This window comes from Pelobates fuscus, chromosome 6 (genome assembly GCF_036172605.1).
Source record: "Pelobates fuscus isolate aPelFus1 chromosome 6, aPelFus1.pri, whole genome shotgun sequence".
In the NCBI taxonomy this organism is placed as follows: Eukaryota; Metazoa; Chordata; class Amphibia; order Anura; family Pelobatidae; genus Pelobates; species Pelobates fuscus.
The window spans coordinates 286,699,606-286,727,064 of NC_086322.1; the positions used below are offsets into that span (position 1 = coordinate 286,699,606).

At 42.2% G+C, this 27,459-nt stretch overlaps 1 protein-coding gene across 1 annotated transcript in view; it reads left to right on the forward strand.

The window, feature by feature from the left end:
* The window catches only part of SCN4A (sodium voltage-gated channel alpha subunit 4), a 141,951-nt gene that overhangs the window by 95,254 nt on the left and 19,238 nt on the right, over positions 1 to 27,459 (forward strand). The window contains exons 10-15 of the mRNA XM_063459375.1: positions 208 to 420; positions 13,164 to 13,307; positions 17,169 to 17,283; positions 21,553 to 21,791; positions 23,483 to 23,656; positions 24,820 to 25,176. Of these exons, the coding sequence (XP_063315445.1) occupies positions 208 to 420; positions 13,164 to 13,307; positions 17,169 to 17,283; positions 21,553 to 21,791; positions 23,483 to 23,656; positions 24,820 to 25,176 (1,242 nt within the window). The remainder of the gene's footprint in view (positions 1 to 207; positions 421 to 13,163; positions 13,308 to 17,168; positions 17,284 to 21,552; positions 21,792 to 23,482; positions 23,657 to 24,819; positions 25,177 to 27,459) is intronic.

A 27,459-nucleotide genomic window follows, 5' to 3' on the forward strand; every position in this document is an offset into this window, starting at 1 on the left:
ATTCCAAGAACAGCCATGCATCTCACTTCTCAAAAAGAAGTAATTCCAGAAAAAATATAATTATTAAATTTGCAAGTTTTCTACTTGCACCGTGACATACATTTTGAGTTTTGTTTCTTCTGGGCTGTCCCTCGTGGTGTAAATGTTCCCACCAGTCAATATATTTGTCGCAGATATATAACATGACCATCTTCTCTCTCCTTACAGACACTACGAGCAGCTGGGAAGACCTACATGGTATTTTTCGTGGTGGTGATATTCCTTGGCTCCTTCTATCTGATCAACCTTATTCTTGCTGTGGTGGCCATGGCGTACGCCGAACAGAATGAAGCTACCATCCAAGAAGCCCTGGAAAAAGAGAGAGAATTTCAGGAGTTGCTGGAGCAGCTTAAAAAGCATCAGGATGAGCAAGGGAGAAGGGTTAGTAACTTAAACATGTCCCCTTTAGCATACGGATTCTGGTCCCAGGCCTGGCCATGTCTTTTGAACGGAACACCAGATTTTTTTTATGACACATTTGTAGAAGAGTGACAGTGAGAATGTATTAATCATCACATCATCAGCAGAGCCTAACCATTTGTCTTTATTAGCAGGAGCCATTAGATATCGCTTCGACTTTGCTATTCAATACTGTCATGATCCAGATTCATCATCTGGCTTGCTACAGGTTTCTAGATGATTATGATAGTACTTCATTATATGAAAAATAAGCCATTGACAATAGTTTTATTTATTACTTTTAACCTATTTGAATGAACATCCTCTTTGGACTACTCATACAAATCAAATGATATAAGGTTACTCCAAACCTTGTGCCTGTTGACATGACCCATTAAGGAAAGGCAACATGCATTCACAAGTGTTGCATTTCTGAGTTAACTTGATTATGAAGGGATATTCTGGATTCTTTTTTTAAATGTCCACCCTCGTACAGACACAGTGATACTTACAAAAATAGTGCATCTGTAAGAGTAGGACTATTTGCCATAAGTGACTTCTAAGAAATATTAGTCATTTATTTTCCAATACTAAATGATAATGAATAATGGTGGGGGTGTGGGCATTCAGGTTGGGGGTCACAGTCAGTCTATCACCTCGGGCTGGCATGATATAGCATAATACATGTGCCTGTATGTGTAAATATGAAGTGTTTTCCCTTCCATTCTTTTAAATGGTAAACCAGGGCATGATTGCTATATCCCGGGGACACTAGGGACAACTTGCAAAAGAGAGACATTCCGAACTCCAGAATCTGTATGTTCCTTTCCTGAAATTGCAGAGTGTATAATGTACCAAGAATAAAGCTTACAATGCTTTCAGAATATGTAAAATTTACAAATTGTGACGTGTAAGGCGTGAAATCAGGACGGGGGTGCAAAATGGGATTCTCCAGTGTGAATGCAGGCCAGGCTATCAGACATCCATGGCAGGTAGCCAATCTGAAACAATGGCAGAGGGCGGCAATGCCCTGGCATGTTCACAAGCGACAATGTCCTTGCGCTGCGTTTTACGGAGACGTTTCTCCTGTGTGTTCATAAATAGGACACGAGACAAAATGGGGCTTTCCGTCAAAAATGAGGACTGTGCTCAGTACAGTTAACAAGTACGTAACAAAGTGAATTTCAAATGTATGGTCAAAATATTTGAACTGGGAAAAATGATCTAATTCAGGTATTCTTTCGACTTGGCTACTGTGGCAATAAATTCGGAAGTCACTTTGAATTATCCCTTTAGTAAATTATTATTATTATAATCCCTTGTGTATTTTTTCAACATATTTTTTTATTTTTTTTTTTGCATTTGCAAATTGTGAGCATCCGTTTGATTGGCACACACAGTGTTATTGCTTGTAGCGGTAGTAATTTGTAGTTCTCCTTTGACCTTTCGTGTAACTGTAATGTGAGGAGGTCCTCCTCATATTTACCCTTACACAACTTGGATAAAGTGCCAGTACCAAAGTATGACACTCAGCCAGTAAAAAACTTTTTATGTGTACGCCTTTTAATCTACAAAATGCCTTACAACAGCATTTTTTATTTATTTTTTGCTGCACATACAATGTATCACAACCCATGTCCAATTCTAAGTATCTGGCGCCATAATCCCCAGTGTCTATACCTTGCAATATATTATCACTAGCATCTGCTGTTTAGCTATATGCTGCGGTTTCTGAGTATCACAGTACACCTGCAAATCCACCAGCCATCTAATTATAGATCCGAGACCTCACAAATATTCTGGGAGGACTGCAAGATCGACTGACACACAAGAGAATGCCCCAGAACATACTAGCAATGGTAGATACACTAACCAGACATAATTGAAAAATGGACTGCACTAATTATCCTTCAATAGAATTTTTATTGTTTGCAGAGTAAAGGTACATGTGTGTAGGTAGCGGTTATCGTGTGGTGCGACACAATACACCCCCCCCATTCAAACCCTTAACCCAATCAAAACTAGGAAACATATGTGTGGTATAAAAAGGCCACAGCTTTTATTTATAATTTAACAAACATATTTATAAAACCAACCATAAATAAAAACAAGGTATAAGCATGGTTTAACTTGAACTAGTCCTTGCCAACCGTACCACCAACCCTCTAGGGTACACGCCCTACCGAGGCATCAGCCCTCCCCCCTCGTCCAGGATACCTGGCCTTCACCTTGGCCTTCCAATACCACATGCCAACCCCTGGCCACCATTCCTGGCACAGAGGGCACGCGCAAATACCCAAACATTTCCCGAGGTTAGGGGAGGGGGCCCGACCCAGCATCCTTCTTTTCCTGTACTCCTCTTCCCAATTGGTTCGGCAAGGACCATACCCGCCACTAGCCCCGCTGCATTTACGCCTAAATAAGCGGGCGCGACCCCCAAGCAACGCCATTGCCTGCTCCAACGCATCCTGCAGCTCTAAGTTAAACAAGTCCAAACCGACATCAGTTAGATGGACCCCATCCGGGCGAAAAAAGATCGCTGCCTCCCGCTCGAAAATACGGTGTCGCACTGTCAAGCCCCCGACACCTAGCACAAATTTGGAAACCCGCTTATTAATCTTTACCCTACAGCGCTCCATAGCTCCCTGATCGCGTGCGCACTTCCAATAGTTCCTGGAAACTATTCCCGACCATATTAGGCAAAGTTTCGGAAAAAGTACTCGCAAGCGCGCCAAGTCTCGCCTGATCAGCTCCCCTAATCCCCACGCAGGCAGCGAACCTAAATCGTTCCCTCCCAGATGCACCACCAAAACATCCGGGACTCCTAATAGAGTGGATAACTGCACGACCTCAGGCAACAGCTGACCCCATTTCATGCCCCGGAACCCGAACCACCGGACCTCCGCCAGTTCCCGAGGTATTCCAAGCCTTGTCCCACCCGGGCGTACCCCAGCCCGCAGGTGGGCCCAGTAGATGTAGGAATGACCGATTATCCAGATCCGTCGGCTGGGCCCTGTGGAGAAAACACAAGGGGGATACCGATCAGACGTGTGGGCCGCACATATGACCGAAACCTCCCCGATTCCCATCTACCAATCCTTTGAATGGCCTGGTCCGAGAAACCTAAACGAGAGGCTTCCGTAGCAGCCCCAATCCGAAAAGAGTGACCCCCAAAGTCTGTGCTCGAAATACCCAGTTGTTCGAGTGCCAAACGGAAAACCCGGAGAAATTGGAAGCGAGAAAGAAAAGACCCATCCCCATGAATTAACAATGGGCCTACAACACCCGGGCGACACGGACTGTAAGATTGAAACGCTGCGACGGGACAGACGGCCGAACCGGTAATGCCGCGGAGGGAAACCCGTGCCCCCCTACCAAAAATGTCAGTTTTCGACTTTCGCACCAAAAAACGCACCGTATCATCCACGACTGACTCATCATTGAACAACAAGCCGCCTGGAATCCGTTTGCTAGGGCTCACAAGCTCCCCAATCCGCAGAGCACCAAAGAAGGCGAAAGAGAAAGCCACCCGAAACAAACGCGCTTCGAAATCGGACAAACAGACCCTGGATAAGACCGACGTGATACCAAGTAGCAGTGCACCAGAAACCGGTCTCCTGGAATCCCGAGGCTGCGGACCTCTACGCCAGCCACTCACCTGCAGGAGCTGAATTGGAAGGTAGCAGCGGGACTTCAACATGCCCACCAGGCTGCAACGGCCCCAAGGGAACTGCGACCGCAGGAAGCACTGCACCAGTCACAGCATCAGGGAACCGACTTGTCAGCCGACCAGGGGTGACCTGTGAAGACAGGACAGGTGAAAAGGAACCCTGCCCACCCATCCCAGGTAATTGGGGACCCGCAGAAGTGGTAAAAACCGTGTGTGAATCTGGCATGGCAGAAAGAGCCCCTGAGGGGGCATCATGGGCCGTAGTTAACGGTGGGGCAGATGCAGAGGGCATCAGACCCATAGGAAGGGGTCCAAGGGGGGTAGGATGGGCAGGAGAGAGTGTTGGGAGTGCTTGATGGGCGGCTGAGGTTGATGGGAGTGCAGGATGGACGGATGAGGTTGATGTGCACGATTAGCCGGACCTGGCTCTATGCCCCGACCCCCCGATCCCCCCGATCCCCCCAACCCCCTACTGGTTGCCCTGCCGCCTCGCGGCCTACTCACCACTCCTGAAGAAGGGCCGGCTGCCGACCTAACTTGCTCGCGCTCCGCCTGAGATCCGCCATGAGCCGAGCGCCTGTCAGGTGCCCGGGTCGCCGCCCACGATGTGCTGGAAAGTGATCTCGCGGCCGCCCTCCTGGAGGCCCGCGAGATCACAGGAGCAGGAACCGGCACGGGACGGCCATCACCTCCCCGAGAAGCGGCAGCCGCACGGGTAGTCCTAGACCGCCTCGGGGAGGAGGCGACAGACTGCAATAACTCGCTGCCGTCCGCGGCCGCTGGGGACCTGGCGCGCGGGCCGGCAACGGGGCTCCTGCTCCTACCCCTCACCCGACCCTCCCGCGAGGGGCTGTAACGGGTAGGGGGACGCGCCCGGCGGCGCGGAGTACCCTGGCTGCCGACAGAGGGAGCAGCTACCAAGGAGGCACCCTGCAGCCTTACCAGCTGGGCCTGCAGGTGCCGGCCACCGTCCTGGAGGGCCTCAGCCCGGAGAGCAGCAAGGATTCCGTCGATATCCATGCTCCTGGCCGTGGGGTAAGCAAAAGCAACAATAAATGATAGGAAAACATGGGAGAAATTGTCACTTTGCCGTTATCTTTAAGATGGCTGAGGTGAAAGGGACAAAATGTCCGTTATTTATACAACCCCACCCAAACCCCTAACCTAAATGCCACACCCATTTTACACCCACACCCACCACACCCACACATGCCTCCTATCCGGCTAGCTTTCAGCCCGCCTCCTCTGGGCCTTTCCGAGCACCATAACCACTACAGATTGAAGTAGTGGTTATGGTGCCAGGAGCAAGGTACTGCTGACTACTTTTGACCAGGAGGACAAGTATAAATGAATGGCCTCTTATTGCATACAAAGCATAAAAATCTCAGAGTAGGTGGTTCTGCATCTGACGTAGACTAAACAGACGGAGGCTGCTAGAGCTGCGAGGTATGACTTCATATATCAATGCAACCCCCGTCCGCATGACCCGCACTGTATGAAATCATAGAGATCTGTGCCTGTCTAAGAGATGCAGAGTCTGTTTCACACTGACTTCATTGCCTCCCATGACAAGCGGCGTGTCTCGTTTCACCCTGTAGTCACCGGCAAACACTTCCACAGTGTATGTGTTAATAATCACTGTAGTCTCATTGATATTATGTGCAAGCAAATATCCCAAAACACCTCAAACTATTTAATTTGCTCACACCCCCCTTGTCAGCCTTTTCATTCTATTGGCTTGGGGGACAATTGACCAATTGACCTCCTGCCCCATTGCCAGCCCACCGCAGGCCAGTAGTGCAATGGAGCCCCCTAACCATTCCCCTTCTAAGTAGTCAAACCATTTTAGAACTGTCTGATTCATACGCTAGCACCACTCCCCGTCTCCACTACTTCAGGCAGAGAGCCAGAAGCTCTTTGTCTGAGCTAATCCTGGTGCAGGGCTTAGCTCACTGACTTAGAGTGACCATCTGATATGCTCAGTCAATGAGCTAGTCCTGTACTGCAGTGCTTAGTTCAGACCAGTGGCATAGTGCGTGGAGGGCCACATGGACGGATGCCCTGGGCGCAAAATTGTTAGGGGTACAAACTTTCAAAAGAAAACTAAAGAAAGTAGTGGTTATAATTTTTTTTTTAAATACCGTGCCCTTACCTTCACACAGGAAATCTCACAATGTTTGAACCTTGTCAACATGATGGGGCAAATAATCGTTGCCATGTTACATTTTACAGTAATTTTTATTTTTTTTGCTTATTACAGCCATACTGTCCTCATGTAATCATTTTTAAAAAAAATGCTCATGTAAACCTTATCAGAAAAATACATAATGCCTATTAGTAGCATGATTTCCCGTTTGAAAACACCACCGGTATCTTCAAATGGGAGATCAGACTATAAATTGTCATTATATAAATGCCTATTAAAAGGTATCATACCGGTACGCTGGTAATGGGCACATAGAAAGCCTAGCTCCTTTTTCCCTACTCGCTGCGTCTCTGCGATGTGTGTGACACTGATAGTTGTGTTGCGTCATTTTTAAAATCCACCACATGCCTAAAGCAGATATATAGAATTTGTAGAACAGTGACGGGGAAAATGTATTAATTAATTTAGGTGTGAGGTGGATTTTCTAAATTTCAGTGTCACACACATCTCAGAGACTAGGTGGGTAGGGAAGGAGGAGCGAGGCTATCTAGGCGCCCGTTAAGGAACTCTGGAAGTACCAACGATCTACGGATTAGGGGGTGCAATACTTGCCTTTCAACTCCCACTACCCCACTAGTTCAGACAGAGAACTTCTGTCTATAATTTAGTAGCATGTATTTATAATAATTAAGCTTTACTGGTAGGCAGGGGTATTTGTACATCAGTTGGCTTGCTGTTCACCCTTACCTGCTTTGTGATTGGCTAGAAGTATATCCAGCCAATCACAATGAGCCAACCACGTGGAGACGCCTTTGTATTGTATGATTCACTAAAGATTATGGTGAAAAAAAATTAATTTTAATTCATTATGATCTGTGTTTTTGCCAGTGCCTACTTGTATTGAAAGAGTTAGCTTAACCATTGCTTAACCACCAATATTTATTATTATTATTTTATTATATGTGCTATTTATCATCCAACCACAGATACGTAACAGGGAAGTAAATTAACGCTGTGTGAAAAATTCTACTTTGCATTTTCCGGCCCAATTCCTGCTAGCGCACTTGATCGCTCAATATAAAAAGCTGTACTACAGTAAAAAAAAATTCTTCTCATTCTACCGTTACATGCCAAACTCACTCTTCACTCTTGCTGCTTGAGAACCAACGTGAGCTGAGAGATACACGTGTCGGGGATATTGCAACTTGCACATGTAAATGATACTCAATATTGGTGTTTTTACATGAACCAATATAACAACAATAGCGCTTCCTAATGTGTGGATGTAATCGTGCTTCTGCAGTCATAAACTTTTGATTAAAACAATTCTAGTATTTTTTTTTTTATCAACTTCATTCTTCTACATTAAAAAATATTGTAAGCACATCATCTATCTTTAAAGCGACAATTATAGTGTTAGGAATACAAACATGTATTTCTAATGCTATAGTGTTACCATATCTGTTTAGATTATACCCCCCTTTCCCCTTCCTTGCAGATTTTTTTTTTAAAAAAAAACGTTATTTATTTTTACCCCCCAGCATGCTGGTCTCACCGAGCTCACTTTGCCTCCCTGGCTAAGATCATCAATATTGATGATCTCAGCCAATCCATATGGAAGAATTGGCGGATAGTGTGCATGTACAGCAAATCGCCATGCTGCGCCAATCAGCATTTTCACATAATTAATTAAATCAGTGCATCTCAATGGAAAGCGTTCAGTGTCTACATGCAGAATGTAGAGACGATGAATTTGGCCTTGCAATATTTGCAGTAACAAACCCAGACAGCAGAAAATGCATTGTGTATACTGTTCAGTCTGTAGGGACATTCTCTGTGGTTAAGATCCACTACATTAAGCTGTAGTGGTTCTGGTGTCTATTGTGTCCCTTTAATTTGGGAGCAATATAATATCTAGGCATGCAAGGTCATTAAAGGGACATTACACTGCCCAAATTTAAAATAAATGAATTAAAATACAAATCACTTTTGGTGGATATACACCAATGAAAATACGCATGCATGCATTTAATTATGCATTTTTTCATTAGTGGTATATCTAAAAGCAGCTTGCATAAGTTGCAGATCCCTTGCGTGCAGCCTTTGCAAGCCCTCCCTTTGTAACCCCGCCCAGACTTTGTGTGGCTGTCCAATCCCAGTACAGCTTAATATGAAGTATTTGCAAGGCAGGTGCTCTGGGCAATTGCCTGACTCCTGAGCTAAATTACCAAGACGTAACAGGACCAGATGTCTGATTGACATTGGGGGGGGGGGGGGGGGGGTGTAACAAGTTTAGTTTATTAAAGTACCAATTTCTATCGAAATTTGCACTTCTTGTAAAATGGACAAAAGAAGACCCACTTCAACAATTTTATGGTGTTCAGAGCAGTTGCGTACATACAGGGGTCGCAGCTGCTCATCACACCAGGGGGCCTGGTCATCCTGCGAACCCCTGCGACCGGGTGCCCGCCGACATGTCTTGCGGCCCTGGCCGGCACGGTAAAACTGCCAGGGCCGCACATGGCTATGGATTTCCAGGGGGCCCGGTCAGCGCTGGGCGCTTTAACAGCACGACCGAACCCCTTGTGATGACATCAGACACTGGGAGGAAGTGACTGCCCCGGTCACTCCTCCCAGCTATCAGACAGAGCCATGCGGGAGGAAGAGAGGAGGGAGTCAGAGTGGGAACTCTGACTCCCATCAGGCTGAGCCACCACTGGACCCCAGGGAAGTCACCCTCGTGCATCTAAAAGGTAGGAAACAGGAGGGTGACTAAAATATTTTGTATATGTGTGTGTTTGTTTGTATGTATGTTTGTGTGTCTGTATGAATGTTTCTCTGTCTGTGTGTGTGTGTATGTCTGTGTATGTGTGTGTTTGTTTGTATGTATGTTTGTGTGTCTCTATATATGTGTCTCTGTGTGTGAGTGTGTGTGTTTGTATGTGTCTGTGTGTCTGTATATATGTGTATTTGTGTGTGTGTGTGTGTGTGTGTGTGTTTGTATGTATGTGTGTGTCTGTATATACTTGTGTGTGTGTGTGTGTATGTATGTGTCTGTATGTATGTGTGCTTCTATGTATGTTTGTATATATGTGCGTGTATATATGTGTCTGTCTGTGTGTGTGTGCTTGTATGTATGTGTGCTTTTTTGTATGTGTGTGCCTGTATATATGTGTTTGTATGTATGTGTATGTATGTGTGTTTGTATGTGTGTGTATAGTGGCATACGTACAGGGGTCGCAGATGCGACCGGGTGCCCGCCGCCATGTGTTGTTGTCCGGCCCGCGCGGTTCGAGGCCCACAGATCAGTTTTCACACCGGGGCCCCTTGGATCGTGAGTACGCCACTGGTTTAGAGTGTCCATGTAAGGACTCGTTCACGTTTTCTGATCACATTTTTAAGTACACTTGCTCATATAAGCTATTGTAATATATACATTTATGAGCTAGATCATGGATATTCAAATCACAGATCTCCTGCTGTTAGTAGATTACAATGGCCATAACTCTTATCCTGTTTAAAATACAGAGAGTGTCTGGTAAGGGTGAGGGAAGTTGTGCTTTGTTAATAGCTCAATCTCCAGTATCCGCTAATCTTACTTTAGTTGGATGGTTGATATATCCCTTGGCAGCCCAGACCTGGGGCAAGAAAGAGATGTGTTCTAATGCGGGCACAGATCTTCACAACCGCTAAGCTTTCACCACGGAGATTGAATGTTAAAGAAACAGAAACTCCAGACTAAAAAAAATCAAACACCAGTTCTCCTGAGCAACAAAAACATAGGATTCAGGTTTTTGAGAATTATAGCTATTCCAAAACGCTATCGGGAGCACGGCAATTAAGGAGGATAAGCTCTCGTAACTTTGTAATTGTGTATTACTGTGTATGGATAACCAGACAAGAGTGGCAAATTTAAACACAAGGCCCTCTGGTGCATGGGTCAAAGGTTAGAAGTGACCCACTCACGGCTACATTATATAAAAAAAAAGTTTAAGGTCTTCAAAATTAATATCTTAGATTTTTCAGAGGATTCTTTAACCCCTTAAGGACACATGACGTGTGTGACACGTCATGATTCCCTTTTATTCCAGAAGTTTGGTCCTTAAGGGGTTAAAGTGCACGTTTTCTCAATATAAAAGAATTGTATCTTTGTATGTTGCCTCATTTATCCATTTTATTCCAATTGGCAAGTAGGGAACGTGAAATAGTTTTCTGTTACAGCAACGTTTGAAATGACGCACGGTTTTGACATGTACGTCTGTTATTCCGTCCGTAACATGATGTTCCCCAGTCCAGTTGCTCTGCTCCTACAGAATCAGGTGGGGAGGAAGTTTTATCCCAGAAGAATGTCTTCAAGTCCTCTCCTTGCTCACTGCAAAGAAGGGTTCTTCAGATAGTTTGCTGCTAGCTTCCTAAAATAGTGCCCGTTACATTCCTGGTTGATGATTTTACCCAGCCTCAGTCTTTGCCACTTCCTGCCGTGTCTCAGCACCTCTTATTTAACACTGCATTATTCTGGTAATTATTTGCCATCGTAATACTGACATGCTTATCAAAGAGCCAGCCGGCGGCATCTCTCATTTCTAAGCTTGTTCTCTTGGCAGAAACATAGAAGAGCTGTCACAGTCGAAAAGACCCATTTGTCCCATACAGTGTGTCATCTTCCTGCCCGTTTCAGTGTTTCAGATATTCTTTTAAATATGAAGCATTCAAAAAGTACATGAGATTAGTGGCACTCCAGGCCACAATGGGCCCAATGATTTTTTTTTTATTAATGCATTGTTTAAATAATACATAAAAAAGTGCAAAAACAAATAATCTCAAAAAAAACTAAATATGGGGGAAAAAAAACATTCTTATGACGTTTCTTTATTTTTGTGCAAGCCCCGATGTATTAACAACTTTGGCCACCTTAAGAAGTAGTTTGGAGCCTTTTAATTTGGTCTACGGTCGGACCTTTAATTTGGTCAGACATTTTGACCCAGCAGTTCGAGAATTAAAGCGTAATGAGAGAGGCTGATTAACAGATTTCAAAGCTCTCTGTGCACAGCCTAATTTCTGCAAGTCCCCTTATAAGTTTTCTACTTATGGACAACAACTCCCAGAAAGCATTGCTGTTGTTCCTGACAACAGTTCAAGTGGGATGGAGAGAATATGAACTGTACACAGATACAGGAACCAACAAGAAGGAAGTATTTTATTATGGGGTAAGGTGTGACAGAAGAAGCAGGGTTAAAAATAATGTTCAGATTTTTTTATTTTTTTTGTACCAGCAATACAAAATCAGTTATACAATAAATATAGTTAACTATTTGGCCAAAATCTATAAATTACATAAACGTTATCTGTTATTATACAAACCACTATAGTAGTTATGGTGACAGGAGGGCCCTAGCTCCCTCTCAGAATAAGTAGCCAAACCACTTGAGAAAAGTTTGACAACTTGGGTCTGGCCAGACATCCACAGCTGCCTGCCCTGCTGCTGGAAGCTCCTTCAAAGAATACCTGTTTGATTTTAATGTGAATGTAGCGTAAACCAATAAACATAGACTAACAAAAAAATATATAAACAATGGAACACGCCATGACACGGGTAGCAGATGAGGGTGTAACCTTCAGCCCGGTTGAGATGCTACTGAATATATCGAACTTATCAATCTCCAAATACAAAGGCACTCTCTCGAGGCACTTGCTCACAGCAGCTCGGTCTTTAATCCCGCTGCCCTGGCGCCGTAAGGAACCCCCGTCGTATCAGGCATGGCTGGAGAGAGTCAAGGAGATAAGGCAGGTGATGGAGGAAGTTGCCATGGTGGGTAGGTGACTGGATAAGTATGAAGATATCTAGCGGCCGTTGATCTACCACATGTGTTCCAGTAATGACGGTTAACCTCCCCAGAGCCTGGCTTGCGATGTTCTCCTCCCACATCACTGCCTTTGGCTCCTTTCTAGCTCAGCTCCTCTCCCCTCCCCTTACTTCCCCCCTTTTGATTTTTTAATAAAAAAATTTCTCCATCCTGCTTTTCTCTCCCTTCCCCTCTTTCACACTTCCCCATGCCTAGCCACTCTTCATCTTTCTTCTCATACTCTCATTTCCTTAGCTTACACTGATAAGTCTTTACTTGATAGAGCACATTACCTCTTTGTTAATTGTACTAATGTTCCCCTAGCTGCTGGATTAACATGGTCGCGTTCCCAAGCTCTCTGGCATGGAGGGACGAGAGGGATTTTTCCTGCTCGGATCGCAGTGGGACGATTGGAAGTCTGGAAAGAGGATCGGCTGCCACAGAGGGTGGAGATGGTTAGGCCCCAATATGGATGGAAAGACTGGTAGGCCGTGCAGTCGATTCACAGCGAGACAACACGCACAGACATGACCATAGCACTAAGGAAGCAGTGTGGGGGCTCTGCAAGTCTAGACTCAGTCCCTCTGACGTACCCCTACCTAACCCGAAACATAGTACATGATTTGTTCCTTAGCACGCCCCGAAGATCTAGGAACTCCTGTGGAAACCATGGGAGGTGATGTTGGGGAAATACTCTGGCAATGTAAGACATAGGGGCCTGAAGGTGTACCACCTGCTACCAAACTCAGTGTGATTTAGGCGTTCAACTAACTTTCATGCTATGATGTGATGTAATAAGCGTCAGTTCTATGTTTTATTTGGAAGCAAGGGTTCACTCATACCCAGCGTTATTGACAGCCTGGTGATGACTGTTGTATGGCTATCTGTTTCTCTTTCATTTTACCTGTATTCTGTATTTTGAAAACTAATAAAAAGAGATTGACAAAAAAAACAAAACAAACAATGGAACAACTGTATTTGTTAAAATATGTTCTGTCTCTCACAGTAGGCAAGACAGTACAAATTACTGGAATTTAGTGTCAACTCTCTTAATTTCTTTTTACAGAAGTCCAGTGTGGCCTCGATGTCAAACCTTGATGTTGAGAAGAAAAAACCCCCAGATGAAGATGATGGCACAGAGAAGAAAGATTGCAATGGGAGAGCAATACCCAATATTGTTATAGAGAGAGTTGCCTCCTTAGATGAGGATGTGAGTGTTACGTTGCCTGTCTTTTCCTTCACATCTGTGACTGTAGATTGGATTCCATAGTAGTTGAGCTGACCACTTTTTCCTGACTTGTGTTTTCCGTTGTTAGGCTCCAATATGTTATGTTGACAAGCAGGGCTGCCATCAGAAATTTTGGGGCCCCTGACAAAGCACAAGGTCTGGGCCCCCCGCCCCCTCCCTCCCGGGCCCGCCCATGCCCTACCTAGTCCGCTGACAATGATGCGGGACTGAATGTGGTGTGTATAGTGGAAGTGAATTAGAATGTGTGTAATGGATGTAGTTTTTGTGTATATTAAATACTGTTTGTGCAGTGAATGTAGAGTGTGTGTTTGTGTAGCGGATGCAGTGTGTATAGTGAACGCAGAGTGTGTTTGAGTAGTGGATGGAGTGTGTGTACAGTGATGTAGTGTGTGTTTGTGTAGTGGATGTAGTGTTTGTATGTACTAGATGAAATGTGTTTAGTGGATGCAGTGTCTGTAGTGGATGCAGTGTGTGTATTAGACGCAGTGTCTGTGTATAGTGAATGCAGAGTGTTTCAATTTGTGGTGGATGTAGTGTGTGTACTGTGAATACAGGATGTTTGTGTAGTGGATGCTGTGTGTACAGTTAATGCAGAGTGTGTGTCAGTATAGTGAATCCAGAGTGTGTGCATAGTTTAGTGAATGCAGAGTGTGTTAGTGTGTAATGAATGCAGAGTGTGTGTTAGTGTGTAGTGAATGCAGAATGTGTCAGTGTAATGAATGTAGTGTGTGTGTGTTAGTGCAGTGAATGCAGAGTGTGTGTAAATGTGTAGTGAATGCAGAGTGTGTGTAAATGTGTAGTGAATGCAGAGTGTGTGTAAATGTGTAGTGAATGCAGAGTGTATGTTAGTGTAGTGAATGCAGAGTGTGTGTAAATGTGTAGTGAATGCAGAGAGTGTGTTAGTGTGTAGCGGATGCAGAGTGTGTGTTAGTGTAGTGAATGCAGAGTGTTAATGTGTAGTGAATGCAGAGAGTGTTTGAGTAGTGGATGTAGTGTGTGTACAGTGATGTAGTGTGTGTTTGTGTAGTGGATGTAGTGTTTGTATGTACTAGATGAAATGTGTTTAGTGGATGCAGTGTCTGTAGTGGATGTAGTGTGTGTATTAGACACAGTGCCTGTGTATAGTGAATGCAGAGTGTTAATGTGTAGTGAATGCAGAGAGTGTTTGAGTAGTGGATGTAGTGTGTGTACAGTGATGTAGTGTGTGTTTGTGTAGTGGATGTGGTGCTTGTATGTACTAGATAAAATGTGTTTAGTGGATGCAGTGTCTGTAGTGGATGCAGTGTGTGTATTAGACGCAGTGTCTGTGTATAGTGAATGCAGAGTGTTTCAATTTGTGGTGGATGTAGTGTGTGTACTGTGAATACAGGATGTTTGTGTAGTGGATGCTGTGTGTACAGTTGATCCAGAGTGTATGTTAGTGTGGTGAATGCAGAGTGTGTGCATAGTTTAGTGAATGCAGAGTGTGTGCTAGTGTGTAATAAATGCAGAGTGTGTGTTAGGGTGTAGTGAATGCAGAGTGTGTCAGTGTAATGAATGTAGTGTGTGTGTAAATTTGTAGTGAATGCAGAGAGTGTGTTAGTGTAGTGAATGCAGAGAGTGTTAGTGTAGTGAATGCAGAGAGTGTGTTAGTGTAGTGAATGCAGAGAGTGTGTTAGTGTAGTGAATGCAGAGAGTGTGTTAGTGTAGTGAATGCAGAGAGTATGTTAGTGTAGTGAATGCAGAGAGTGTGTTAATGTGTAGTGAATGCAGAGAGTGTGTTAGTGTAGTGAATGCAGAGAGTGTGTTAGTGTAGTGAATGCAGAGAGTGTGTTAGTGTAGTGAATGCAGAGTGTGTGTCAGTATAGTGGATGCAGTGAGTGGGTTAGTGTGTAGTGTATGCAGAGTGCATGTTGTATTAGTGAATGCAGTGTGTGTGTTGTATTAGTGTATGCAGTGTTGTGTTAGTGTATGTAGTATGTATGTTGTGTTAGTGTATGCAGTGTGTGTTGTATTAGTGTATGCAGTGTGTGTTGTGTCAGTGTATGCAGAGTGTGTGTTGTGTTAGTGTATGCAGTGTGTGTTGTGTTAGTGTATGAAGTGTGTGTTGTGTTAGTGTATGCAGTGTGTGTTGTGTCAGTGTATGCAGTGTGTGTTGTGTCAGTGTATGCAGAGTGTGTGTTGTGTCAGTGTATGCAGTGTGTGTGTGCTGTGGTAGTGTATGCAGTGTGTGTTGTGTTGGTGTATGCAGAGTGTGTTGTGTTGGTGTATGCAGAGTGTGTGTTGTGTCAGTGTATGCAGAGTGTGTGTTGTGTCAGTGTATGCAGATTGTGTTGTGTTAGTGTATGCAGAGTGTGTTGTGTCAGTGTATGCAGAGTGTGTTGTGTCAGTGTATGCAGAGTGTGTGTTGTGTCCGTGTATGTAGTGTGTGTTGTGTCAGTGTATGTAGTGTGTGTGTGTGTGTGTGTTGTGTCAGTGTATGTAGTGTGTGTGTGTTGTGTCAGTGTATGTAGTGTGTGTGTTGTGTCAGTGTGTGTAGTGTGTGTGTTCTGTCAGTGTGTGCAGTGTGTGTGTTGTGTCAGTCTATGTAGTGTGTGTGTGTGTTGTGTCAGTGTGTGTGTTGTGTCAATCTATGTAGTGTGTGTGTGTGTGTGTGTGTGTGTGTGTGTGTGTGTGTGTGTGTGTTGTGTCAGTGTATCTAGTGTGTGTGTGTGTTGTGTCAGTGTATGTAGTGTGTGTGTGTGTTGTGTCAGTGTGTGCAGTGTGTGTGTTGTGTCAGTGTATGTAGTGTGTGTGTGTGTGTTAGTGTATGTAGTGTGTGTGTTGTGTTAGTGTATATAGTGTGTGTGTGTGTTGTGTCAGTGTATGTAGTGTGTGTTGTGTCAGTGTGTGTGTGTTGTGTCAGTGTATGTAGTGTGTGTGTGTGTGCTGTGTCAGTGTATGTAGTGTGTGTGTATGTGTGTGTGTTGTGTCAGTGTATGTAGTGTGTGTGTGTGTGTGTTGTGTCAGTGTATGTAGTGTGTGTGTGAGTTGTCAGTGTATGTAGTGTGTGTGTGAGTTGTGTCAGTGTATGTAGTGTGTGTGTGTTGTGTCAGTGTATGTAGTGTGTGTGTGTTGTGTCAGTGTATGTGTGTAAATGTGCAAACAATTAAATTGTTTCTCCCCCCTCCCTGCTTACCTGTGTCTAGGGAGGGGGGAGATTCCATCCCTGGTGGTCCGGTGGCATGGTGGGGCCCCCGGGTTCCCTGTTACCGCAGAGGGGGCCCAGGCAGCACACAGCCTCTTCTCTTCTCTCCTCTAATAACTCTCGCGAGACCCGCGGAGCGTTGCCATGGCAACCGGGTCTCGCGAGAGTTATTTGCAGAAACGAGAAGAGAAGAGGCTGTGTGCTGCCTGGGCCCCCTCTGCGGTAACAGGGAGCCGGGGGCCCGCGGCTGCACACATAGATAGCGATATTCGCTATCTATGTGTGCAGGGAGGGAAAGTGGGGCCCAGGACTGCCAGAGCAGTCCGGGCCCCCCCAGGGCCGCCGGGCCCGTGACAACCGTCATGGTTGTCACCCCCTGATGGCGGCCCTGTTGACAAGATATGACTAAGTGTTCTCCCCAATACAAACAGCAAAATCATGCCATCTTTGACACAACTTCATTGTTCTGCTAAGCTGCTGAATGACTAAGCCTAAATAGCTTTAATCCAGACTAGCTATGAGAATATCTCATCTTCAGTCTGGCCTAACTATGACTTGCATCACCCCTGCCCGTTGTCCTTATTACTCATCCATGTGTGTCCATTCGAGGCTCTTGGAGAGCAAAGTAAATAATCAACAAATTTCTTTCATTTTAGACAAGTTCCATGAAGTCTGAGTTGCAGAAGGATTCCAAAATACACCTGGAAGAGCCAACCATGCAGAAGAGAGCTGGGAGTACAACTAGTGTTATTTCCGACGCTGCCATTGAAGGTTTGTACTACAATGATATCTACTGACTTTTCTTTCTTTTCTTTTTTTCTTTTCTTTTTTTAACATCAGACATTGGTATTCTATTCCTTTGTTGACTTTTTCAACGGAGGTAATATCGACTACCAAAATCATCATTTGCTATATACTTTCATTAATTCCAATTTTTAAAAACATATATTGATAATTTATATATCTTAACATTTTGTTTTTGAATTTAATTAATAATATCACATATGTAATGATACTCTTAATAAATATTTGTCTTATTACTATGTATACAGAGTTATCCTAAATTTTTATGTCTGTAGGATTAATAACATCAAAGCATACATTAAAATCCTAACACCTCTATACTGCCGGGCACACTCATCGGGGGGAGAAATAAGGGGTAGAGGTAAACTTACTAGGCCCCCAATGTATAAATTACTCATCTCAAGGGTTCCAAATTTTATAATACAAATCTAGGTTTTCAAAATTTGTGTATACTTTTTACTCCATTACTCGCTGAAAATCCACCTGAAATGTAACTTCGGATCAACGTGGAATTTATGAGGTCTTCCAGCGTATGGCAGTACAAATTTTTGTAGCCATTAGAATCTGTATTATAAGCATTTGTTATGGTTTATTTATCTTAGGTTGGCATGTGCATGGGGAAAAGTTTCAGTTCGGTTCGGCATTCTGAAATTCGGGATTTTTGCAATTCGGGACTTCGGCAATTCGGCACTTCAACACTTCGGCACTTCAGAACTTCAGCATTTCGACACTTTGGAAATTCTGCAACTTCAGAACTTCGGCATTTCAGCACTTCGGAACTTCGGCACTTCGGAAATTCGGCAACTTTGGCACTTCGGAACTTCGGAATTTCAGGACTTCGGCACTTCTATTGCATCCACTTAGTAGATAACTCTCTAATTCCCACGGTATTAGGGGTTATCTACCAAATGGCTGAAAGACCTATTCATTACTTAATCCACCAATCAGAGAGTTATGAGTCAAATTACACAGCGTGGGAAAATTCCAAAGAACTTTCTCACGCTGTGTAAAATGACACAGAGCACTCTGATTGGTGGATTTCAAACCAACCAATCAGAGTGCTGTGTCAGGTAAATGTAGAGAGATACCTGTCAGTCTCTTCATTTACCTGTCAGAGCACTGTGATTGGTTGGTTTAAACCCACCAATCAGAGTGCTCTAAGCCTTCACCTGCCCTGCAGAGCTCAGTCTGCGCGGAGCCCTCCATGGGTGAAGATGGATTCATTTTTTTTGCGTTCATTTTTTTTTGGTATTATGGCTTTTTATGGCTTTTTATTTGGCCTTTTTTGGGGCTGAAAAAAGATTTTAGAAGAAAAAACATTGAATGGTAACTTTTGTCATTTTATTACAGGTACTTAGTTAAAGGTCCCCCCCTCATTATTTTTAGGGTGAGGGGTGTAGGTAGGGGGTTAATTTATTTTTGGGGGGGAGGGGGTGACTAGGCCTTTGGGGACCCCTAGTCACCTGGGTGAGGGGTTAACATTTTTTTTAGGTCCCCCATCCGCTGCTCAGGGGTGGGGGCCGGGGGAGAGGACATTAGGTCCCCCCTCTATTGGTATTTAGGGCCCCCACCCGCAGCTCAGAGGTGGGGGCCAGAGGGGAGGACATTAGATCCCCCCCCTTATTAGAATTTAGGGCCCCCACCCACCGCTCAGGGGTGGGGGCCAGGGGGGAGGACATTAGGTCCCCCCCCTTATTAGTATTTAAGGCTCCCACCCACCGCTCATTATTTTGAAATTTTGCAATTGTATTAGGTACCATATACCTATATATCTGAAAGTAATCTTTATAAAGTTCTCATAAAGTAATATGTTGTGTATTGTGTTTTTAGTTAGTTTACATGTTTTTATCCATTCTTTCTCCGAGAACATAAATCCCATTTCCTGTTCCCATTTGATGACGCTATTTAACTTCTCTTTAGGTTTTTGTTCATATAGTATCCTATTAATCATTGATACAATCTTGTTCTTCCTTCTATTGATAGGATATTGTCGACAATACTATTATCTATCTGTTTTTATAACGGGGTTACTCTTTAGTATTACATTTAAAGTCTTAATCTTATTTTCCTTAAAAAAGTCTCATAGACAGTTAAACCATTCTTTCCATTTAGCAAGATTTAAACCAGTGATATATCCCAATAAAATATCTATTGATATCTTGCTAGGTAGAGTCTCCCCAATGCCATATCTTTTTTTGGAAATTATTCAAAAACCTATATTGTTCTATAACTATTTTGTTTAAAGATTTAGTTTTTTAAATGCAAAGGTATCAAGCTAGATCAACCAATTTGGCTCAAAATTCTTATAAGATTGTATTTCGATTCCTGCCCAGGAGACTTGATCTATTTTTTTTTTTATATTTCCAAGCTATAACTTGTGTTATCTTAATGGCATGATGTAACATAAAAACATCTGGAAATTATGTTCCCCCATCCTTTAAATTTTGAGCCAAGATTTTTGTATAAAGTTCTAGGTTTTTTGTATGTCCCCATACCAATTTCAAATATCTATTATTATATTCCCGAATAATTTTTTCTGGGAACAGACATGGGTACTGATCGCACTAGATATCCAAGCTTAGAAATAAAATAATCGTTAATTTTAGTTATTCTACCCAGCCATGACATACATTGTTTTCCATTTTGTTAGCAATTTTTTTTATTTGTTGAAGGAGAAGGGAATAATTACTTGTAATGATATTATTCAAATCAAATCCCAAATTAATTCCCAGATATTTTAATGTCTTAGAATCCCAATTAAAATATTTTTCTTTAAGTCTGCACATATTTTAATTAGATAGATTAGAATAGATTGCATAAGATTTACTTAGATTCATTTTATAATTTGAGATCTTACTGTAGTCTATTATAAATTTAAGAGTGGGGGGGATTGAGACTTCTGGGTTGGTGAGAGTGAGAATTACATCGTCCTTGTATAATGAGACTTTATATTGTTGTTTAACTTTTTTAATTCCCTCTATCTCCTTTGATTGTCTAATTGATTGTCTAATTAGTCTAATTAATTTTCATGTAAACAGAATGTTTAGGATAAGGTCAAGTATGGAATGTTACCATGGGTCTTATAGTCAGTTGTGTATAAAATATGCAAGTACCTTACCAATAGCTACAAAAATGTTTATTTAAATGTGCGTGTACACCTTGATTTACTAGGGCCACATAAAAAGTTGTGCGGTAGATGGATCCTACCATAAATGCTAAGTAAGAATGAAAAATTAAAACGCTTGAAAAAAGATGTAAGCTTCATAAGTATAGCTGCCAACAAAACAACTTTGTTGCTGTTTCCAAGGATAAGCAATAAAAAGAGTATTGACCCCTTAAGGACCAAACTTCTGGAATAAAAGGGAATCATGACATGTCTCACATGTCATGTGTCCTTAAGGGGTTAAAAAAAGATTGGCGAGGCCTTTCCTCTTTCATCACCTCATTGGCTGCGGGGTGGAGAGTACTATTAAAGAACGACTGTCACTCTGTTTCCATTCAATGCTTAATGAAAGAATTATTATATTAAAAATATATGTTTGCGACTCTACATTCTCTGTGTATAACTATTACGTGTGTATTATATTTTCATTTTGTGACTTTTACACTTCATATTAACAGTTCATACGCTCCATCTTACACAAACAATATTCACATTATGTCATTTATTTATTTTAAATATTCTTTACTACCTTCAATCAGGCTTGTTTTCCAATATGGGATGAACTTAAATATCAGTCTCTAGACGTTTCATTTGGAATTTAAATCAGTAGAAATACCTTTCTCAAGGCAGAGGTACCTGAGAATTTTTTTTAGACCTGCAGGGGTGCTTGCAGGTCTAGAAACACTGCTATAGAGCTCTCTTCCTTTCCTAATTGCCATCCAGGCAAAGTTAAGCCAGATTCATAAATAGAAGTTTTAGTGTAACTTTGCTGCCATGCCAAAAAAATATATAAAAGAAGCCCATCTGGCTTTAGTAAACTGGAGATCTGCCTTTTATACATTGAACGATACTACACCGATGAGTCTTGATGCGACTCAAGGTTCCATGCAACTGAATTCTATCTGAAGAAAGATGGACAATATCTAGGCATTTATGTTAACTTAGCTATCATTTTTTTAAATCCAGCTGTATTGTTAGTGACCATGTTATTATATTCCTTTATAGCACGAACATTCGGTCATGTTTTTGTCCATTTGTCCCCATTCATTTTACGTAACTTCATTTATTCACAGAGCTGGAAGAAGCCCAGCAGAAGTGTCCACCGTGGTGGTATAAGTGCTCTCACCGTTTTCTGATCTGGAACTGCTGTGAGTTGTGGGTAAAGTTTAAAGGGTATGTGCGATTTGTGGTTATGGATCCATTCGTAGACCTTGGGATTACCATCTGCATTGTCCTCAACACGCTTTTCATGGCTATGGAGCATTATCCCATCACTGACCAGTTTGCAGAAGTGCTGAACGTCGGAAACCTGGTGAGGCCATAAATTAGTTTGAAGGTGTTTTAAAACTCTCTGCAACTGTTACAAATGAAGTCCGCAGGTTAAAACAAGAGATTTCGTACCTATGGCTTTGCTCCCAGATACCATTGAGTCAGATAATAATAAAAGGGTGGTTGCAATGGAAGGACAATAAAAGGGTATATATTGTACTTTAAAATAGTTAAAAGGATGGTTTTACATTGCAAAGTGAAGCAATACAAAGCAGATATTTTGTTTTTTCTTTTTCCAAGTCTGACTACTTGCTGTTATTTTTTTCCAATGTATTCCGTTTTTACTTACTGTGATAAACATGGAGGGAATTGTTTACGTTATGGACTTCTGTTCCTGTTTGCAACATCGCAATGTTAGATGGCTTTCCTGTGCAGCCTATGCTATGTATAACTTGATTCATGGCTGAGGTCAGCTTTCAGACATATTGCACAAAGATATTTAGTTGTTAGAAAAAGAGGGGAATATTTTGGCAGGGGATGCTAATTTGACATTCTGGAGCAGGTGCAAATTCTCTCCAGGAAGAGAAGCCCAAACATTAAAAAGAGGTCTCAATTTAAACGAGTTGGAAATATAAAAAGAAAAAACGTTAAGAAACATATTTACAGGATTAGAATAACGATTATGTTATGTTCAAATAATACGATTTCTGAGCCATGTTAAAAAGAAGTTAGTACTCATTTTACAAATCACCTAGAAGTTCGTATAGAAAGAAATTATGGGGAGCATGTCTCATTTTTCCTTTGGATTGTTATACTAAAGAAGGGGTAGGCAACCTTTGGCCCTTCAAATGTTGTGGACTACATACTTTGCCAGCTTTATGGGAGTTGTAGTCCACAAAATCTGGAGTGCCAACATCTGGAGTGCCTACCCTTGTAAAGGCAGCTGTGCATAACTGGAATGATACATTGCGGATTTCTATGACTACATGTTGACATATCTTATTAGGATCATAAAATGGACAGGAGGATGGGGGCAACTTTGACAGTATTTGATCATAAAACCCCAAAAATGAAAGTGCTTGTGGCTACTATTTTCATTTATTATGGTATATTACAGAATAACAAAACAGTTGCAAATCTTATACTAGTTTACTAGTTGAAGCCGTTTTAGTGTACAGATCTTGCACCTACAGTTTACTACTCAATTCTCTGCCATTTATGAGCTAAATCACGTTTGTTTCTGTTTATGCAGCCCTAGCCAAATCTCCCTTGGCTGTAACTCACATGGCCTCCATGAAGAAATATTTTCATTTTCAATCAGACCTAACAGCACAGTGTGTTTGCTTTAGAATTTTTTTATCTCCTACTAGGTTTACCTCCTACTGCAGGCTCTAACAGATTCTTAATTAAACACAATGTGTATTAAGTGAAGCTAATAGTTTAGACTCATTTTTAGGAAATGTTTAGTTGGTTGTGTGAATCTCACCCAGGAGAGGTGTGACTAGGGCTGCATAAACAAAGTAACAATTACTAAATGACAGAGAATTAAGCAATGAGACTGGAGGGGCATGATCTGTACAACAAAACCAGCACATCATAATTAGGCCCTGTACTCAAACTCCCACTACTCTTGGATGGCACTAATGGCTATGACTTTACATATCATGACATATACAATGTATGGTAATATCAGTAAGCTACGTGTGATTCTCAGGAAATGTAATCTCCCCGCAGGTCTTCACTGGCATTTTCGCTGCTGAGATGTTCTTTAAGATCATTGCTCTGGACCCATATTACTATTTCCAAGTTGGGTGGAACATATTTGACAGCATTATTGTCACCTTGAGCTTGGTGGAGCTGGGTCTTGCAAACGTGGAGGGACTATCTGTCCTACGATCATTCCGTCTGGTAGGTACTGCCATAATAGGGTGAATTTTCTGTTCATGTACCAACTTGTGGATTCATGTAGAGAGGTTATCTTGGTCTCATATGCCGATTTAGATAAGCACGAAGATTTAAACAATAAATTACCTTCCACTCTCTGAAAGAAGCCTGCTTATGTGCTAAAATGCACAGGAAACAACGATCAGTGCCACATGCCTTGATAGCAATTGGCTGCGTGGACTTAGAGCCAGGACTTACGCCTCTTCTCTATTCTCAGGACTGTGGTATTCAGGCAGACTTTATACAGCCAGGATATCCATTAGCAGCACTATTTTTGTAAAATGCATCATTGGACGTGTAAACTTACCTAAATGCTCATTACAAACCTCCTATATGTGACCTATTTGTTAGAAGGAAGCCCAATGTAAGCTACTGGAAGAACAGAAACCCAGGTACTTATACTAGTCTTTAAAGGACCACTACAGACACCCAGATCACATCAGCTCAATGAAGTGGTCTGGATGCCAGGTCCCACTAGTTTTAACCCTGCAGCTGAAAACATGGCAGTTTCCACGATTCTAACTGTGAAAATCACAGTGAGAGGACACTGGACGTCCATAGGAAAGCATTGAGAAAATCTTTCCTATGGATTGTTTGAATGCGCGCGCGGCTCTTCTGCACTGACGTCGGCAGGAGGAGGAGAGTTCCCCAGTGCCGAGGGAGCCCGGCGCTGGAGAAAGGTACGAGTTTAACCCATTCAGCCCGGCGAGAGTGGGACCCTATAGTGCCAGGAAAACGAGTTTGTTTTCCTGGCACTATAGTGGTCCTTTAATCTAAATTGCTAATGTACTTACCTGAGGTGGGAACATATACTAAACAGCCATAGAGACAGATGAACAGCTCCAAGCCTGTATTTCAGTGGCAAATGGGGATCTGAACAACTGACAGCCTAAACTGTTAAAACTATAGGCTTCCATTGCACCCCATATGCCATTCATTATCACTAGTGGGGGAAGATTAAAAACTTCAACATCCTTGTAACCTTTACCATTATACCACTGTTACTCCAATGGGTCCCAAGTGGTTACTTAATGACTAATCAGATTTTGCTCTGATTTCTTTTTACATATAAACAATCATGTAATTTTTTTAAATATGTATCTAATGTTACATTTGTTCTTTCCTAGCTTAGAGTGTTCAAACTTGCAAAATCTTGGCCAACGTTGAACATGCTCATCAAAATCATTGGCAACTCGGTAGGAGCCCTTGGGAACCTCACTTTGGTGTTGGCCATCATTGTGTTCATCTTTGCAGTGGTGGGAATGCAACTGTTTGGGAAGAGCTACAAAGAGTGTGTGTGCAAGATCTCCTCGGACTGTGTGCTTCCTCGATGGCACATGCACGACTTCTTTCATTCCTTCCTCATCGTATTCCGCATCCTGTGCGGAGAGTGGATTGAGACTATGTGGGACTGTATGGAAGTAGCAGGTCAAGCTATGTGCTTAATTGTATTCATGATGGTCATGGTCATCGGGAATTTGGTGGTAAGTGCTCTTTTGTACAATGCGACATGATGGTATAGAAATCACACTAACATATAAAGTTAAAACCCGATAGTAGGCAAACCAGCCATCTGCAGATATATATAAGGTGTTACATGCTCTAACAACACGCTTTTTCCTTTCTGTAACCCAAAAGTAATGATTACTGTAATCTGTCGTTTGCATACGCATACAATATCGTACAACTGCATAACTATCGACCCAAAAAAAAAAATAATAAAAAAAAAAAAGAAATCACACTAATAGGGATATTTACTAAAGGGAAAATGATGAACAATTCAAAGTAAATTTAAAATTTAAGGTTAAAGTAAGTAAACGTGACACATTCTCGAAGAGCTATGTTTACAGTTTAGCTAATGTGGCCTTATAGTTGAAATCCGCTTGAATTCTTCACAATTATCACTTAAGTAAATAACCCTGCAAGTACTTTTGTAAAAAAAAGGTCTCAAAATATTTTAAACAATATAATGTAATAAGATACTCAATACTTAAATACTTAAATTTGCTTTTAACGTTTGCTGATGATTTACGAATATTTTTACTTTTTGAATATATTTTTGTTCGTTTTTGGATATACTCTAAACCAAGCATGTCAAACTTGCGGCTTGCGGGCCCCATGCGGCCCGCAATCGATATATTTGCGGCCTACCTGCCCTTGGGCCACTTTGTGTTGTGAATTCACGAAAATTCACAATTTTGTAAATAAACCTCAATAACTTTTGACATATATTGCACAACATATTAAAGTTAGTTAATGTCCTGTTTTGTCTTTATGGCATTTTCTCTGTACTTGTAAATGAAGACGGAAGGTTGGCTAGGGGCTAGGATCAGCATTGTTCTGTTTGCCACGTGTATTTCTGCGTATGCTCTTGACCTCTACAAACCTAGATTTTCAGAATATCGTGTAAAGTTTATGTTGTGTTGGTGCAAGGGAAGTTAAATTGTAACTCGTTACTGTTGTTGTAGAGACTAATCAGCATGACGGGAGTATTTCACACTCAATGTGTCTGCAGCATTCCAAATTAGTGACAGCACAAGTAAATATTACAGCGTTACGCTGGAAAACAGCTGTCAAAATACATACACATCAACCCGTCATTTAGGCATACATTAGTCAGCAAAATGTGGCTCGCTTTGCAATTTGCCGTATAATTTATCGTTACCAGACTTTTATAGGCTGGATTTTTTTTTGCTTTTTCATTTTGATAATTTTGCGTTACTAGACTTATAGAAAATAAATTGCTTTTTTACTGGGGGAATTCACTTAATTTTCCAAATGGAAGCATATATTTGACCGGGGATTAGAATAAGCTGGATCAAAATGTCTGGTTTTTGCTAGTGATGTCCCGAACGGTTAACTGGCGAATAGTTCCTGACGAACATAGAATGTTCGCGTTTGCCACCGCGGGCGAACACATGCGATGTTCGGTCCGCCCCCTATTCTTTATCATTGAGTAAACTTTGACCCTGTACCTCACAGTCAGCAGACACATTCCAGCCAATCAGCAGCACACCCTCCCTAGCAGACCCTTTACACAGTGTGGGACAGTATTACTGTATTACTGTTCCCTTATGTTTTAGAGTTTTATTCTTCTTTTTCCAGCATATCTCTCCACTTCAAACACCTCAGGGCCTAGTTCCACATACGCTCGTATAACCACATACGCCCTCCCCCCCACTTGGTGCTCAGGGGTCATTGAGCACTATAACTCCCTCTATATCGCATTCACAGTCCTCTAACACCCACAATACTGCCCAACAGTCCTTTCTTGTTGATTCCTACCTTACCCTTCAGCGCACGTAAAGTGGGCATATCCCATAAGGACCCAGCCAGGCTACAGTCTACAGGGGATCCCTTATACTCTCCCCTCGTCAGCCCCGCAGTTAGCCTACTTCACCCCTCACTTCACTCTCGCTGACGCGGGACAGCCATTCAGTATGCTCTCAGTCCTTATATAACCTATATAACATAAAATTCTAATTCTTGCTGTCTACCATTCTTCAATAACAGAGTACAGTATTATGTGACAACCAAAGTGTTATATGCCTTGCTATTGTATGTTACTCGACTTACTTTATGTTGGAATGAGGCAAAAATAAAGAATATAAAAAAAAAAAAAAACAGTGTTTACTACAAAAAGCCTGACGGTAATGATTCTACTCACCAGAACAAATACATTAAGCTGTAGTTGTTCTGGTGACTATAGTGTTCCTTTAAATTAAAATTAAAGTTAGCACCTTGCTGTGTCTGGAAATCTAGTATCA